This window comes from Zophobas morio, unplaced genomic scaffold (genome assembly GCF_036711695.1).
Source record: "Zophobas morio isolate AGI-343-1 ecotype UQ-CSIRO unplaced genomic scaffold, CSIRO_AGI_Zmor_V1 ptg000023l, whole genome shotgun sequence".
NCBI classification, from domain to species: Eukaryota; Metazoa; Arthropoda; class Insecta; order Coleoptera; family Tenebrionidae; genus Zophobas; species Zophobas morio.
Window position 1 is genome coordinate 1,914,290 of NW_026972128.1, and position 17,016 is coordinate 1,931,305.

The following is a 17,016-nucleotide window of genomic DNA, read 5'->3' on the forward strand; positions in this document are numbered from 1 at the left end:
TTATGATTCTTACATAGATTTTTTTTTAGGAGCTTAGGTTGAGTAGCTTCGGCTGGCCTTTGTGTTTAAGTTTTTATATTGTTTTATTAGAAAAACTATATGTATCAAACAAAATATCTTTATTCACAAAATTAATTAGTACGTTATTAACAATAAGATTCAAGCTGAAACAATGCATTGGTAGTTTAACTGATGACTATATCAGAACACGAGCGGAATGTTTCTTGTGGACCACATCCCATCCCTTCAGTTCCATCATCGCAGGTGCCCCAGTTGTTACCTGAAAACAAACGAAATTTTCAAGTGAGTTTACCACTTTTACAGAATACTTTCTAAGGCTATTTCTTTGTTAACATGTTTAAAATTTAACTTACCTGCGGTCCATGTCCATCTGAAGGTACATCTGTCACATGTGAGACCATCAGGCAATTTCACCTTAAGTGGAACTTCGGTGTAGCCTGCTTCTTGTTGATTAGGCAAGACGTACTGTGCTGATCCATCTTCCAAAGTTAAAGCTTGGAAGCAGTCTTCACCCGATTCTGGACCATTAGGATCATCCAGAACACACAAGCTGTAAATATAAAGTTATTTACAAAACAAACCCAAATCAAATACATACCTGAATTGGAAATGTCCCATGTGATTGGTCGTCAGCACTACGTTTACATCGATTACACTACCAGCAGTGTATTGTCCAGCAATTATACCTACTCCGTAAGTACCAGTGTTTTCATTATCTTGGGGATGAGGCTTGTCGTATTGGTCTCCACAGACACCGCATAGTCCTCCAAAAGTGTCCCATTGAGTCTGTCGGTAAAAAAATTTGAAAACTGCCCAAAAACTGACATGCATTTTGTAATTACCGGTTTTCCTCCACAGTTGTTTTGATCATCGGTGTAATTTGGTGGTGCATCTGGGTTAATTCGCCACAGGGAGCTACGGTTAGGTGGGTCCATTAACCGTCCATGGCCAGCGATGCTGTCTATGGCCAAGCACAGAAGAAAAACAGTCAAGGAACGAGAAACCATGTTTTTGCAACAATATTACTAAGGTTGTTTGATGTATTGAAATAAATATTTTCTTTTTATAGCAAACGATAACAATAAAAATGCCAAAATGGTTGCTCACTTCAGAATTGTCAAGTAGCTTCAACAAGTCAGCAATTTTTTAATGTTTTCTTACGATTCAAAGATGATCTGTTATCAGATCGTTGATAAAATGTTTTCAAACAAAGTGCCTATTTTTGGTGGAGTACTGTAATGTTTTCCTGATTTGTGGTGCATTATTGGACAAAGTACGTAAGGCCGTTGCTATGCTGAGCTGGCTCGGGTTGACGCTACATGAAAGTCAGTGTTAAACTGATTCTTTGTAGCGATTACAGAAAAAAATGATTGGTTCCTTGTTATGTATTGTTTCTTAAGTATTTTTAATAATTGACTTATAGATTGAGATCCGGTTTACAAAAGCACTTAACCACGCTATTAAATTAATAAAACCGTTAATCTATCACATGATGAAATTGATCCAATAGAATTCTTAGGTTTATGGGCAGATTAAATTTGAATGCGAATTAAATATGTATTTAATTTATCTACAACAAAGCGGACACAAGTATGAAAGTTTTTGTAGCAGAAATGTTTATTATGAGTAAAATAATTACATATTTAAGTGTTAAACCAAGTTGCGAAAAATTGAAGATAAAGATCATTTTGCGTGTTGATTAAATTTTGTGGTATTTGCATTTTTCATTGTGATCGTTGTTTTATTTCTAATAAAAGAAGAAGATATTATGAAATGATGGCAAGACCATTTTGAAGAATTAAAATAATAAGATAGGGATGATTTAGTAAAAGAAAATGTCAATGAAAATGGAACAAATAGAGAAAAAGAAAACCAGAAGAAATTGCCAGGACAGAAATGGCGGAAGCAATTTATAAAATGAAACTTGAAAAAGCATCCGAAGTAGACGAAATAACGACGGAAATGATTAAATATTCAAATAAAGAAAAAAAAAAAGAACTATTGCTTTTAGAACTATTAGTCATAAACCTAACAAAAACAGTAAAAAACTCCAAAGAAGTGAGAACGGGAATAATTATGCCATAAGAATAGAAGTAAGCAAACTTGGCGAAATGAAACGAATCATTTGGATGAAAATCTCGAGGTTAGTGCAGGATAGGCAGGAATGAAAGAACATATGGGGAACAGCATCATTCACTTTCATTACTCGGACACGGAAATTTAAGTAGACTAGGTTAAATAAATAAAATAAGAATCATATTGAAGTGTAATTCTGACCCATCAGTTACAACTTTGTTTTGTTTATGTTTATATTTCTGACTCTAAGTAAGTATGTTTACCTACTCCACAGGAGTACCACTTTTCTAATTTACATCTCCCTTGTAAGATTTTTTCCTCTATTTGTCCTGTAACTTGACGCTCTATGCCATCGTTTCTATTTATCTTCGTTCGTGTATATTCGTTCTCTGAAAAAGCTACATACAAAAACAGAAAAGAATTAATGATTTTAGTCTTGTTTAAGGAATGAGGTATATTTACTTGGTTTTATTTTAGAGGCAAGTACACATATGTATCATATCTTTCGAAAATTTTAAATCTGATGGTCTAAGTTTTATTTATTTTATTTAGAAGGAATTTTGAATTAACTTTAAGAATATTTGGGATAATTTTTAAAACTGTTTCATAATTTTTATTAACTCTATTTTTGTTTACATCATAAAATTGACGTTGATAAGTATGTTATGAGGTTATGCCAATATCATGGCCTTTAAGTGCAGCTTGATTGTTACTTTATGAATTAACAAAATCATAGATTGTGTCAAACTTGACAATGTTTTTGTTATTCATGGCGCTTGAACACCGATAATTAGGCACCAACATTTGCACACGAGTACGTCGAAAACAAAGTCTCGTGTATTTGTGTGGATTGTCTAACTGAAGGTTTTAGGCAAGACTTTTATTTTATTTGTACGACCTTACAATTTAAAATAGTAGTGCTGTGTGAAAATATTGATAACGTGATTACTTCTGATGCAGCTAAAATATAACCCAAGAAACACTTACTAAATTATTGGATTCCTAAATTTTTCATCCATACATATTTTTAGTGTAATTTAAATTTTATTTGAGTAACAGAAGCGGAAGCGATACCATGTTTATTAAATTTTTATGAATTACATTAGGTTTTTCCAAGGGTGTGTTTTAAACTGCATCCGGTTTGGCAGGAGTGTAGGAATTCGTTATCTGTTGATCATTCGTGTTCATTGCATCCACGCTAAATTTAGTTGTAATACCTAAGTATTTCATGAAAATGTGTGTATTTTTATGACATAAAATAATAATGTTTATTGTTTAAGGAATTACAATTCCACCAAATTATAAACTCGTTAAATTAAAGCTTAGATTAGATTAAAGGCAATTTGGGATTAAACGGTTATTGTACCAATTTCACATGTTTATTCATACATTCAGCCTTATTCTATTCTATTCTATTTATTGATCATTGTAATTTTTATTATCTTATTCATTTATTATTTATCTTATTTTTTCAATAACTTGATGAAATGATTGACTAAATTTAGCAAAATTGGCAAACTGCACTAAAAGTGTGTTCTAAAATGAAACCAGACTAAAATGATTGATGGATTGTTTATTTTTTTAGGTTAATGTATGTCTCGACTTCTCGAAGTGTCGAGTTGTTGATTTTATCAAAAAAAAAAACTCGTGTATTTTAAATCATTTTGCGGTAACATTTTCTTCGAATGAAAATACATACATTTTTTATGTATTTTCGACCTTTTTTACAGCAGCTAATAAAAATGTATTGCTACTATTCTCAGTATTCTGGATTTTTGCACATATTATGTGATGACGCGACTTCAGCGGAATAACGTTACCGTGAAAAAAGTTACAAAAATTAAATTAAAGTTGCTACACGTGTTTGTGTTTACACGTTTTTGCTTAAAATTGGAGTCGTGAAGATATGTTAAAATCACTATTTCACAACAGTGTAGGTGGATACAAATATTTATATGTATTTCTGCAAGTCTAGTATTAATATCCTTATCATACACATATTGCAACATTCGTCAAACTTCGATTGGTAATTTCAAAGTCATAGCTAACAATATTTCTTGCAATTGGTGTATTTTTTTTAAAACCCATAGGTTTCTACTTTTGGAAAAACAGATTCAAGTTAAGACATACTGATTCCAGTAAATAACTGGGATACCTTTTTTATGTAGGTGTGATATAAACAAGAACTATAACATTAATTCTTATTGCAGCGGTTCGGCACATAACTGGGATTGTCGGTAGTTTAGACCGCTTCAGGGTCTTTGATCTAGCCTAAGCGGACAACGCATCCTTAGTATACAAAACTCACTTGACATACACCTTGGAAAACTTTTATGACTTAAGCGACTTAAACCAAACCACACATAAGTCAAACAGGCTATTGTAAGCTTTATAGACCCAAGCCGCAAGGATTATTACTGTCCATTGTTCCCATAACGGAGGTGTAAAGTTTTACTAGGTATATGTGAACTGAGTTAAGTTATACAATAGCCAGTTTGACTGGTGTGTTTTGGCTTAAGCCGCTTAAGTCATAAAAGTTTTACAAGGTGTATGTCAAGTGAGTTTTGTATAGTTAAGAATTAAATTGAGAACATTTAATTATATTAACAAAGAATCTAATACACAATTTGAGGTTAATCTGATATTGCTTGCGAAACTAGTCCACGCTCTAATACATTTGGTGATATGTAATAACTTTCTCAATTAACATTTGTTAAGAAATTGTTTATAAACCTACTAGCATAGTCCATAATTGATCGTATAGGAAAATAAGACTTTAATTAAAAAAAAAAGTAGATCGAAAATAATGTAGTACTGAATTTTATAAATTTTATTTGGTATAATTACCAACATTTTGAATAAGTTAGCATAGTCTTATATACATGACAGTACAATTTTCTTGACAAAACATGAAAATATTTAATTTTTCATCTTTCGTTTTAAGATGTTAATGGTACAAATACCCAAAAGAAACTGCTCGTACGTGGTCCGAACAAATAATAGTGGAAATAACTTGAGAAGAACACCCCAATAAAACCACTCGGAGGCAAAAAATTATATACGAAAAAATACCTTAGAATGATACGCCACTGGCCAAAGTCCATTCGATGACTTAATATGTTCTTCTCGTAGTATGTTCACTCTATAATATCCATCGTTACTTTTTAATGGTGTAGAGATGGAAGTCTGTGATCTTATGTAACATTTTATACTGATTTCCAAAAAAGTCAAAAAAATTTCTTGAATTTTTTGTTGCTCAAGTGTAATAAATACAGGGTGTTCAAAAAAATGGCGTGCCAATTGTAGGACATGTCCTTAAGGACCATTTATGGAGCAGGGAAACAATGATTTCAAAAGTCCTCTTGTCCAATTGCATGAGATATATCTCTCCAAAATATTTTTTTTCGAAATTCCACCATATTTCAATTCACTACTTTGTGTTGGGTATCTGAAATCGAATGGACTTTTATTATTCATTACTCTTTATCTATAGACTTCTTCATTTTTATAACATTACAAAAAATTTAAAAACTTTAAATTTTCAAGTTTGAACATGAACATGATAATTTCTGTTCTAAAAAAGTTAAGGCAAGTCAAAATTTTTATAAATAGATACTGTACCTACATATTTTTCAAAAAAGTTGAAGAAATACATTTATAAAATTTATAATTAATAGATATATTTTTGCAAAAGCAAGTCCAGTGCTTTAACGCTGTCACTTGAATTGAATAAAGTACCTTTGTTTGGTTCAGCTGGAAATTTTAGAAATAATAAAAAAATTATATGACAAAACTCTTAACAAACAACTTTTTCAGGGAAAATTTTCTTTAGCAATAATAAAATTTTTCTCAGCCTTTCAAAAGTTATTGCAAATATTAAAAAAAATGCATTTCGTCTATTTTGGAAGTGATAAACAACAAAAAACAATTACAGGATGTGACACTACCACTTTTATAATGCTATTCGTCTAATTTCTAATCTCAAAAACTGCGCCAAAACAAATACTTGTCAGCTCCCCACAACAATAGTTTAATTTTCTGAGTAATTACGCGAATAGACAAACAAAAAGATAAAGAATATTTTTAAGAAAATAGTATGTCCCAATTATTTATCTTATCGTGTTACGTTAGGGGTTACCTCCTATATAAGGTGTGCACTGTGATTCGTTTAGTCAGACAAGCCAAATTAAAGTAAAAATCATGAATATGCTCAGAACCGCCAGTGTTGTGTTTTTGGTGTTTGCTTTGATCCACGAAATCTGCAGTCATGGAATGATGTTAAAACCCCCAAACAGAGGCTCCTTATGGAGGTTTAATTACAGCACACCTATTAATTACGACGATAATCAAAATTTCTGCGGTGGAGCATCTGTAAGTAATCACACTCCAGTCATTTTATTGACAAAATGCTAACATTTTTCTCCCTTTAGATACAGTGGAATGTCTTTGGTGGCAAATGTGGACCTTGTGGCGATAGATATGACTCTCCGCATCCTCAGGATAACGAAAATGGTGGAAAATACGGGAGGGGAGTTATTGCTGCTGAATATACAGTAGGAAGTGTGATCGATGTTAATGTATTATTGACAGCGAATCATTTGGGATATTTCAAGTACAGGTAAATGACAGCATGCTTGAAAACCAGTTACCTATATTAATAAGTTTCTTAGTTTGTGCGTTTTGAAAGATCCTAGTGCTCCTGAACGTGACGAAAGTTGTTTCGTTCCGTTAGGTTTGGCAGATGGTACTGTGAAATATGGTGTTTCGGCAGATGAGCGATCTATCAACAACCAAGTGAAGTTGCCTAACAAGATAACTTGTGAGAGGTGTGTCCTTCGTTGGCATTATACAGCAGGTATTTGTTTTGTTATGACTAGCGTTGATCAAAGGTTATTCATTTTCGTACATAATAATCGAAAACATATTTTGATTTTTTTTACGTTGGGTGGTCTTTTCAAAAAATGTTTTCCATTTTGTTTATTCATTTACTTTTTAAATAACATCTTTGGCACATCTGTACAGAGTGTGCAAGTTGTTTGAAACACATGTTTGATTTGCTTTTTTTTTAGGAAATAACTGGGGAATTTGTGCAAATGGAACTTCAGGCATGGGTTGTGGCGCTCAAGAAACTTTTAGATCTTGTACTGACATCAGAATAGTTTAGGTTAAGATTAAATGTTGAAAAAAATCTGTTTTGAGATTTACTAGTTTATGTGTAATATTTATTGGTTATTTTTTTAACAATGTATCTATTTTTGATAAACCATTTTTACTAACGGATAAACACACCATAAACGGAATGATTAAATACAAATATATGTACCTATGTGCTCCCTTTAAAATAAAATATAGTTAATATGATTTACATGTATTTTTTTCGTGGCCAGTCAGCGGTTATCGTTGAGATAATCTGTTTCATTATCTTTATTTTAATTTAGTTTAGTTGCATTTCATTTGTTTGTTACGTAATGTTCTCATTATGTCAAAATCGTTATCAAAGATACTGATAAAATGATTGGTTATATTGCATTTACATATTTTTTGTGATACAAAGCATGTTTTCCAATTTTCGCTGTTTTTGTTATCGGAAAAATTGCGCAAATGATTGTCGTTTCTGAGTCAGGTTGACGAGACAAACAGTCTAGTTAAATAATGAGTAACAAGAAAACTAAATAGTACACCTAAAATACATCAATATCATAATAATAATCGTTGGTATATAAAAGTCTGAATAGAAAATTACTAGTGTAAAATTATTTCTGGAAATAAATTTAACATTTGACAATAGTTTAAAAAGAAAATTTTCTATTAATAACTTTTTAGAGAAATAAAAGTATGCGTTTGTTGAATTTACTCAGGTTTACAGAATGACAGCCTTCACAAATCGGTTGAATTCTTTGACCTAAAATACAATTTTGAATTCATTATCATCAGTGAATGCTCAGTGTTTAACACAGGTGTCATGTGTAAAAACATGAAATAAAAAGTGGTAAAGTAAAATAAATAAATTTGTAATTTTCGTTTTCAAGATTTTGGTTAATAATTTTTAAACAGGAATATTAAAAAAATGTGACCTATGACATGTCACAGCGCAAAAGATTATAATTATTGTCACATTGTTGTAACACTGTAAAGAAAAAATTGGTTGAAGGTTATTTCGATAGAACTTCCCTCGCCCCTAAAATATACAGTTTAATGTATAAATTCTCGTTTGTAAAATCTGTGAATTTTATCAGCTTAAATTTAAGTTATCAACATTTTGGCTAAGTTGGTGATGATTTCAAAATCGGCATGTATCAGTTCGTAGTACATCTTAATTTTTATTTCTCGAGTGTAAGCTAAGGGTCAGACGAATGGCTACTTTCGCGACTTCTCGACTTTTCATGACCCCTAGAGTACGAAAAGTAGGTTTTCCGTTTTTGTTTCTCTGTTCGCGGTCTGTGTTGATTTTTATCTCCGAAACTATGAGACCGATTGTTGTCAAATTTTATATGTATGTTAGGGATATCATTTAGATCGTAACCAAAATTTGGCTTATCACCCCCACTAACTATGTCGTTATCTCCAAAAATTATATTAGTAAAAGATATTTGAATTTTATAATTTAACAGTACTTATGGTTTATGAATTCGTCTTGAGGTTGTTCTAAAAAAAAATCCAATCTGTATAGCAACCTTTTGTGCTAATATAAGCGCATTTCGCACAAGAAAATTCGACGGCTCATTGCTTGCGGTGGACGTCTTCGGATTTATAACACCAAGGTCGCGCATGTTCTATACTCTCATGAGTTTTTTTGTTTAATTATAAAATAATATTTTAGTAGTCCAATTTTTCAGAACGCGAAATATGCTTATTTTTATTATTTTTACATAGTACAAAATTGAATAATTCAACAACAATTTAGTTTAAAATCTTTAAGAAAAAGACGTCTAAAAAATAGTTCATTGAGTCCGACATTTTTCATAAAATTTGAATTTTATGTAATATGTCTGCCAGCTTATAATATAGGTATAAATAGCTAAAGGATAATATTCGTTAGAAATTGCCCCAGTAAATTTTAAATCTGAATTACTTTCTTTTAATTAGATAAGTTTTGTAGATATAAATATTAGGTTGTGGCAGAAGTTTAAAAATATACCTGATTTGTCATTGAAGTTGTTGGGAAACCAAATATTACAAATATTTGGCAATATTATGTTTAAATTTATCGAAACTTGATGGAATTTACTCCAACATTAGGTCAAAAATGTGTTATATTTAAAAATTGTTGTAACTGACTTTATTTGTTTCTTCATTTTGTAACGAAGCGAATTTTCGCAGGCCGGACACCGTGACGCGTACCGCGTAGAGGATTCTTGCTGGAAGCCTCAAAGGGTGAAGAAGTGTTGTGGCTGTGTAGAGAAGTTTTTTTTGAGCATTGTAGAGAGTGTCCAGTCCGACCCTTTATGGGTCGTCTACTCGTTTTTTATACCGGTTTTTGAATCGCCGCCCCCGAGCGTCACCGTTTTTTCTGTCGTTACCGTCAGAAGTCGAAACCGTCGCACACGCGTAATTACCGTCACCGCACTCTCCTCCCGGGTCGCCGTACCGTCATCGCGCGATCTCCAGGTTCAAGGTCGCCGCCCCCAACTTTAGGAGGAGCCCGTTTTGAAGGAAGTCGCCGCCCAGGAGGAACGACCATGCCGGACGTTTAATTCTTTGTTTTGTAAAACCGTTTTGTAATTATTTAATTTAAGTTTAGTCCTAAGATTATTATTTTAGCTGTGTAGCTGGTGGCAAGAAATAAACCCGATTTATTGTTTAAAATTTTCCTTGCCGTTTTATTTTATTCTCGTGATTTCGCGGGCGCTCACCACCTGAGATTTGTGTCTCCGGCTTGAGAGCAACCCCGGCGCTCCCTCCCCCGGAGAGGGATCTGGCGCCTGAGAGATCGCCGCTCCTGACCGAAGGTGCCACCCCCGGCGGTGCGAAGGTCGCCGCATAAGCTGTGTTTTTATTAGAGATGTACCGACTGTAGGTCTGGCCGACTAACCGACTAGCCGATTGTTCGGCCAGTAAAAACCGACTAGTCGGCCGACTGTTCGGCTTTGCTAAAACCGGTTTATAAATGCGACAGACAGTGTGTTTTTTTTTTCTGTTTCTCTGACTACCTTAAAATTTTGTTTTATTTTAATAAAAGGAATAACTAAAGTTCCTTTGTTTGCCAAAAAATGTGTTAAATTTGTTTGGATAATTAAATTTTTTAGTAGCTCACTACAAAAATAAAGAATAAAACCATTTTGGGCCAGTTGATGTGTGGGTATTGTTGGTGATTTAAAAGCGACGGTACGGTTTTCACATTTTATTTCGTTCTTTACTGTTCGAGAGTGTCAGGGAGAAGAAGGAAGGGTGTTTTAAAATGGTACACAGGTAAGCTCGGTTTCGAAGAGGTGGAAGTAGGTAAAGAAAGAGTATAGAAAAATCTAGAAGCGAGAAGAGAAAATGTGTAGGAGCGTAGGGCAGGTAGACGAAAGACCGGAAGTATTTACATTTTTACAATTAGTACGAATGCCCTCAGGTAGAACACCTGATTTTGTGGGAACTCTTGTTCCTACAGATGCAATATTTTAACTGAGATTAAGTTGATCGCGCATTCAACAAGGCCATTAGCGATGTCTGATTGGCGTAGAGTCGGTCACATGGTACTTTAACACGGTGTTAAAAATTAAATCGCAATTAAATATTTAATTGAGGTTTTGTAAACCGGGTTTAATTGTTTTATATACTATTTTAATTTTAATAAAAAAAAGCCGACTAATCGGCTGCTTAGCCGACCAGTCGCCGACTGCCAGCCGACGATGAAAAACGGCCGAATAGTCGGCTTATCCGACCGGTCGGCCACTAGTCGGTACATCCCTAGTTTTTATATCAGACTTGGCACCCACGTACGTCGCCACCACACGTTATTGGCAAGATTCCAGACCATCCGTCCGTCCTATCCGGAATTTCGTCGCAATTTTAAAAATTTACAGGACACAATGAATAGGGAGATTTTGGATAAAATTTTACCAATTTTGTGGTAATGTGGAAGTGTAATTAAGTAACTGCATGCGTATTCTGAAGATTATTTTTCAACAGACAAACAGATTAAAACGGGTAACCTGCATCTTTGTTCTCCATGAATTGTTAAATATCACTAAAACAGAAAATTAGACCTTTTTAATCATATACTGTAGTATATTACATACATACTACTTTTCTACAGTGGAACAAGGTGTACATAAACTCAAACTGTGAAGCTAAATGCAATCATTTTCTAGAAATCTTTGTACTATACTTTCTATGATAATTTGACCTTTAAAATTAAACATTTTAAGTTGAAAAAAGCAATGTTAAAAATAACGTTGGATAAATGCAGTGGTTAAGCAGTCGAAAGAAATATTAATAGTTATTTATAGCGCCATATAAAGAATGTCCGACAATAGCAAACAAAAAAAAAATTATGAATGTCATAAGAAACGTCACAATCAGCTTTTGATCAAAACAAAACAAAAATTTTAGGAACATCAGATAACTCAGTCCGATAATAAAACAAAATCTATAACATTCTTTCAGATGAGACAAAGGGTAGAAACTATGACAAACGGTTTCCAGGAAATTATAACCCAGATAATTTCAATAATTCCTTTCTGGAATATGCAGATTAATTAGTGCAAAAATAACTCTAAGGGGTAACACATATAAGAATTTTATTTAAACGATATGATGAATTCCATCCCAGTAGATATTCTTCCAACCACTTTTGGAAGGCGATGTACACTTTAAAAAATAAATCAACGGAAGACATATTTAATATTAGCGTTAAAGTTCTAAAAACATGCAGTGCGTCAATTGCCAAACCACTAATAGAAATTCGCTAACAGGACATTTCTCTTTTGCAAGGACATTTTCCTTCAAGGTTAAAAACGGCGAAAGTAATACCGATATATAAAAAGGGAAATATCAGTGAATTCAACTACAGGCAAATATCTATTCTGAAAGCCTTTTCTAAAGTCTTTGAAATGGTTTTATCGAATCAACTCTTAAATTTTTTGGAAAACCGTGGTATTTTTACAAAACAACAATATGGCTTTCGAAAAGGAGTAAGCACCATTGATGCTGTATTATCTCTTGTTAATTGTGTAAAACAAAGTTTTGAACAGAAGCAAGGGTGCTGTACAAGTTTTACAGACTTGACGTCTGCATTTGACTGCGTCGATCATGATATTTTATTATATAAGCTAGAACACTATGGTGTTATAAGAAAATGTTTAGAAATGTTTACATCATATTTGTCAGAACGTACTCAACATTTGATTATAAATGATCAGATTAGTCAAGAAGGCAAAATATCACGAGGAGTCCCACAGGGATCAATACTTGGTCCTATCTTGTTTATTGTCTGCATAAACTACTTAGCAATTAATATGCCACAAATAAATCCTGGTGTGATGTACGTAGATGACACTTCGTTCTGTGTCAATGTAGACAAAGAGCAAAATAACGACCAAGTATCTCAAAATACACTAGAATTGGCGGGAAATTGGTTTGCAGCTAATAAAGGAGTTCTACACAAAAAAAAAACAGAGGTTCTGAAATTTCAAACTATAACGAAATAAAATTTGTATGCCTTTATTTAGATAATATCACAATGTACACATTGAACATATCTGCAATAAACTACCTTGTACTGTTTATGCAATACGCAAAATTAAAATAACAATAAATGAAAAAGCTGCCCTTATAACTTACTATGTACTGTTTCACAGTATTCTAAACTACGGAGTCATTATCTGGGATGACGCAGCCTTTACACATCTACAAAAAGCTTCTATCCTACAAAAGCCGTTACGGTAATAGCCTCGGCAAATTATAATGACAGTTGTAGAAATCTTTTTACAAAAGACAAAATTATGACTTTATTCTCCATGATAGTGTCTGAAAATAGTAATTTACACAACTAGTTCGGGATAACCGGCTTCCCGCATGAACGCTTGTATGCGGCACTGCCTTGGGTCGTGCCGCAAACAAGTGTTCATGCGGGTAGCAGGCATCACGAACGTGTTGTGTACAACATTTTTTTGCAACGAATAAACCTTTAAACTGAAGAGATTAACTGTGAGTTATTTAGAAACAACGGCGTAAACACGTCACAATGTTGGCACTACCGGACTATTTTAAGGTTACCATGGCAACGGAAAGTTAACATGCACGTGTGCGGGAAGTTCGACCTCCCGCACCCTGGTGAATGTGCGAAAGTCATCAAAAAAGGTCATGAGTGCAAAAATTAATTTGCTTCAAGAAAAACATTTATACACATTTAATGTTCTCGGAAGTGCATACATACAGCACGCGCCACTATCAAGATACTGTAGTACCTAGACTGAGACACAAAAAGACCGAAAACCACGGCATACATTTTTATAACAGGCTCCCCCTTAGTATAAAAGCTGCTGATATTCGGGCGTTCAAAAATACAGTTAAAAATATTCTTAAAAAATAGTTTATACAATCTCGACGCATTTTACAGTATCGATTTTAAAATGTATGTATGATTTATTATATTGTCTTGTGTAATATGTTTAACGTATTGTTAATTTATTGTGACATGTCGAAATTTTGTAATGAAATCTTCGACAAAATAAAGTTGTTATTATTAAGTCACTGAACAGGACAATTGTTTAGTACAGAGAACACAAAAGTCTATTTTATAACACACAGGTTTAGGTTATGTGGTAAAGATAAATTTCCTATGAAATTTGAAACCTCGGTGTGTCCTCTACCAGCATTTTTTAAGAGAAACTGATTTTGCCTGTGTTTTCTATTTCTGTAGGTTATTGAAGGACCACTGTGATGTAGAAAAATATTTTAGAGTAATAAATCTTTCATTGTTTTAAAAACCTTCTTGTTATCACAAAGCGTCAGCGTGTTAACAACGCGACACTTATTTTAAAATGTTAATTTATTTTTATTGAAAGTAATATTTCGTATTATGATGCAAAAGTAAATCCGTTTGAGTTACGTAGTACCAAAAGAACTAGATCCAAAAAATATCTTGGTAGTGTGATGAATTAAAACAAAAAGCGTGAACTGAAGTTTCACAGCATTTTGACGGAACTACGTCTTGGAATACTTTGTTATTTCCATTGAAATAACTTATGTTAATCTTTTAACACATGTGTTGTATCCAAACGCTTAGTACGTCAAAGCACTTATTGTTAATCTTTCTAATCAATTATTTTAGGTGTCAAAATTCCAACCTTGAAAATAATTCAACTACCCAAATAGATGAAGCATGTTGATATTTTTTATAGCTGTTGGTACTTGAGATCTTAGATCTATAGATAATGACATAATATCTGCTGTTGACCTTAGGCAAAATATTATATGCTAATAAAAAAAAAACAATTTGATTAAAAACTTGCGCAAAACATGAAATTATGAGTTTATTGATTAACTGCAACAGAAATAATTATAAAAATGTACTTAATAGGTGAACATAAAACACCCGCTATCTTCAAAAGTCAATTGAACTAACTCTCTGATTAACTTTAGGAAGATAGATGCTAATCCTTCTTTTGTCCATGGGATTAAATGAAAACGTTTAGAAAATAACTGCTTGTGCTATAATCATCCTCATGTGAGACCATAAATTCCTATTCTTATCGCACGGAAATATATATAAAGACTTTTTTTTGAAGAAAACAATAGTATTCTTACTACTGACTTTGGAGAAATTTACGACCATGTTCCTACAGTTGGGTATTCTGGTTTGTTTCCTCTTCGTGGAAGAAATTAGTGGCCATGGCATGATGCTGCAGCCACCAAATCGCAGTTCCTTGTGGAGGTACAATCCAAACGCACCCGCCAACTACAACGACAACCAGAACTACTGTGGTGGAGCAGGAGTAAGAGTTATATATTTTTTTATAATTATGTATTAATTTGTTTTTTTTTTGAAAGGTACAATGGGCCACCATGGGTGGTAAATGTGGAGTCTGCGGTGACCGCTACAACGAACCTCACCCTCAACCTAACGAAAACACGGGCAAGTATGGTCAAGGGATCATTGCTGCAGAGTACACAGCTGGAAGTGTTATCGATGTTCATATTCGGCTAACCACAAACCATAAGGGTTTCTTTAATTTTAGGTACGTAACTATGAAACGATGATTTCCTATTGTTTTCATGTTTTGGATTGTAGTTTGTGCGTTTTGCAAAATCCCAATGCACCAGAATCTGGAGAAGACTGTTTCCAGGCTTTGACTTTGGAAAATGGAAATACTCAGTACAATGTCGTTCCTGAAGAGAAAGAGATTTATCCTAGGGTTAGGCTGCCAAGTGGTTTGAGATGCGATAGGTGTGTGCTGCGTTGGCATTATCAAGCTGGTAAGACAAAAGAGGTTGTGCTTTTTAAGAAATTGTCTATTTTGTGGTTAAAGGTAACAACTGGGGACAATGTGACGATGGAAGCTATGGACAAGGTTGTGGACCTCAAGAAACCTTCAGGTCGTGTGCTGATATAAGAATTAAATAAGATTAGTTTATTGTCAATAAAAAGATTCAATTAAAAAAAACATTTATCGAAAAGCAAAAAACGTTGTTTACTTTATGGTTCTAATACTTATTAAGTTATGAATGTGTTTAAAAATGCAAGGTGGAAAACAACAAAAAAATAAGATACTTATTCAAAGGAAATATTGTCCAACAGATAAATAAAACCTTACTATCGGTCTTCATGGTTTCGAATTCATTATCTAATATTCAATCTGAAAATGGTTATTAATCTAATCACAGCGCAGTGAAGTTAGCACCTATTCTCTTTTTAATAGGAATTCAAAGTTTGTTTATTTACGTAGAAAAGTTTATTTTTCACAAGATGGTGTCTTACTTATATACTGGGGAGATTTCAGATTAGATTAACCGGATTCGATTAAATAGTAGCATTATTTGCAAATAAATTTGTATTTTTACCATTAGCGAGACAAATTTCATCAGATTACTTTCCAATTGTTTTTCAAAAACGCACGCACAAAATAATAGCAGTCTTTCAAAAGCATAGGTAAGAAATAGATAAATACCTGCGCTTATGATAAAACTAAATAATTCAACTAGAAATTGTCATGGAATCGTTACAAAAAATATCGAAAGATTTCATTTGCTAGAAGGTGTTGTGTGATTAGTGGTGTTAAAAATTAATCGTCGAAGAAATTTATTGGTTGAGGAAGCAGTAAAAGCATAAACTTGATTGGAAGAAGGATATTTCATGCGTTATGTTGCTAATTTGAAAAAAAGAAGAAATCATTCCACTATAAGTGGCATGGTTGAACGCTAATTACATAGAATGGCCAGCTAACAGTTCCGATTTGAATCCCCTTGAACATCTACGAAGCACTCTTAAGGCCAGTCCCCATGTTTTCTCAGCGGAATTTTTTTTCGCTCTATTTTCAAAATGTAATATCTCCGTTATTAACAGATCTATAGTTTTCAAATTTTAAATATATGTTGTCCATAATTTTCCTTATATATCGCAAGGTCAATTTTGTTAAAAAAAGCTTGTGATCATATTATTTTTTTAATTTTAGTGAAATTTTTGCATAACGTATTTTTAAAAATCAATATCTCAATTATTAAATAAAATTTCAGAACACGGTTTTCAACACTGTTTTCAGCTTACAAAACTCCAGAAATCATACGAGACATATCGTCGATTTTATTTTTTAGAAACGATACACAGTTATTGCCCTTGCGTTATATAAAGAAAGTTATGGACAACATATATTTAAAATTTGAAAACTATAGATCTGTTAATAACGGAGATATTACATTTTGAAAATAGAGCGAAAATTCCGCTGAGAAAACGTGGGGACTGGCCTTAAAAAGCAGTTCGTAGTCATCAAT

At 33.0% G+C, this 17,016-nt stretch overlaps 3 protein-coding genes across 3 annotated transcripts; 2 read left to right on the forward strand and 1 right to left on the reverse strand.

Annotated features, from left to right (window-relative positions):
• Positions 1-102: 102 nt before the first annotated feature.
• Positions 103-1,049, reverse strand: LOC135134505 (uncharacterized). The gene is made up of 4 exons (XM_064063206.1): positions 864-1,049; positions 620-807; positions 375-571; positions 103-280 (listed from the first exon to the last, which is right to left on the reverse strand). Exons 1-4 carry the CDS (start codon positions 1,026-1,028, stop codon positions 186-188), a joined length of 645 nt encoding a protein of 214 aa, XP_063919276.1. The 5' UTR covers positions 1,029-1,049; the 3' UTR covers positions 103-185.
• Positions 1,050-6,256: 5,207 nt separating this feature from the next.
• On the forward strand, positions 6,257-7,458 carry LOC135134295 (uncharacterized). The gene is made up of 4 exons (XM_064062934.1): positions 6,257-6,468; positions 6,528-6,715; positions 6,768-6,952; positions 7,167-7,458. The coding sequence occupies exons 1-4, from the start codon at positions 6,298-6,300 to the stop codon at positions 7,259-7,261; spliced, it is 639 nt and encodes a 212-aa protein (XP_063919004.1). The 5' UTR covers positions 6,257-6,297; the 3' UTR covers positions 7,262-7,458.
• A 7,380-nt stretch (positions 7,459-14,838) lies between these two features.
• On the forward strand, positions 14,839-15,713 carry LOC135134571 (uncharacterized). Its single transcript, XM_064063268.1, has 4 exons — positions 14,839-15,023; positions 15,079-15,266; positions 15,320-15,504; positions 15,558-15,713. Exons 1-4 carry the CDS (start codon positions 14,862-14,864, stop codon positions 15,650-15,652), a joined length of 630 nt encoding a protein of 209 aa, XP_063919338.1. The 5' UTR covers positions 14,839-14,861; the 3' UTR covers positions 15,653-15,713.
• The last annotated feature ends 1,303 nt before the right edge of the window (positions 15,714-17,016 follow it).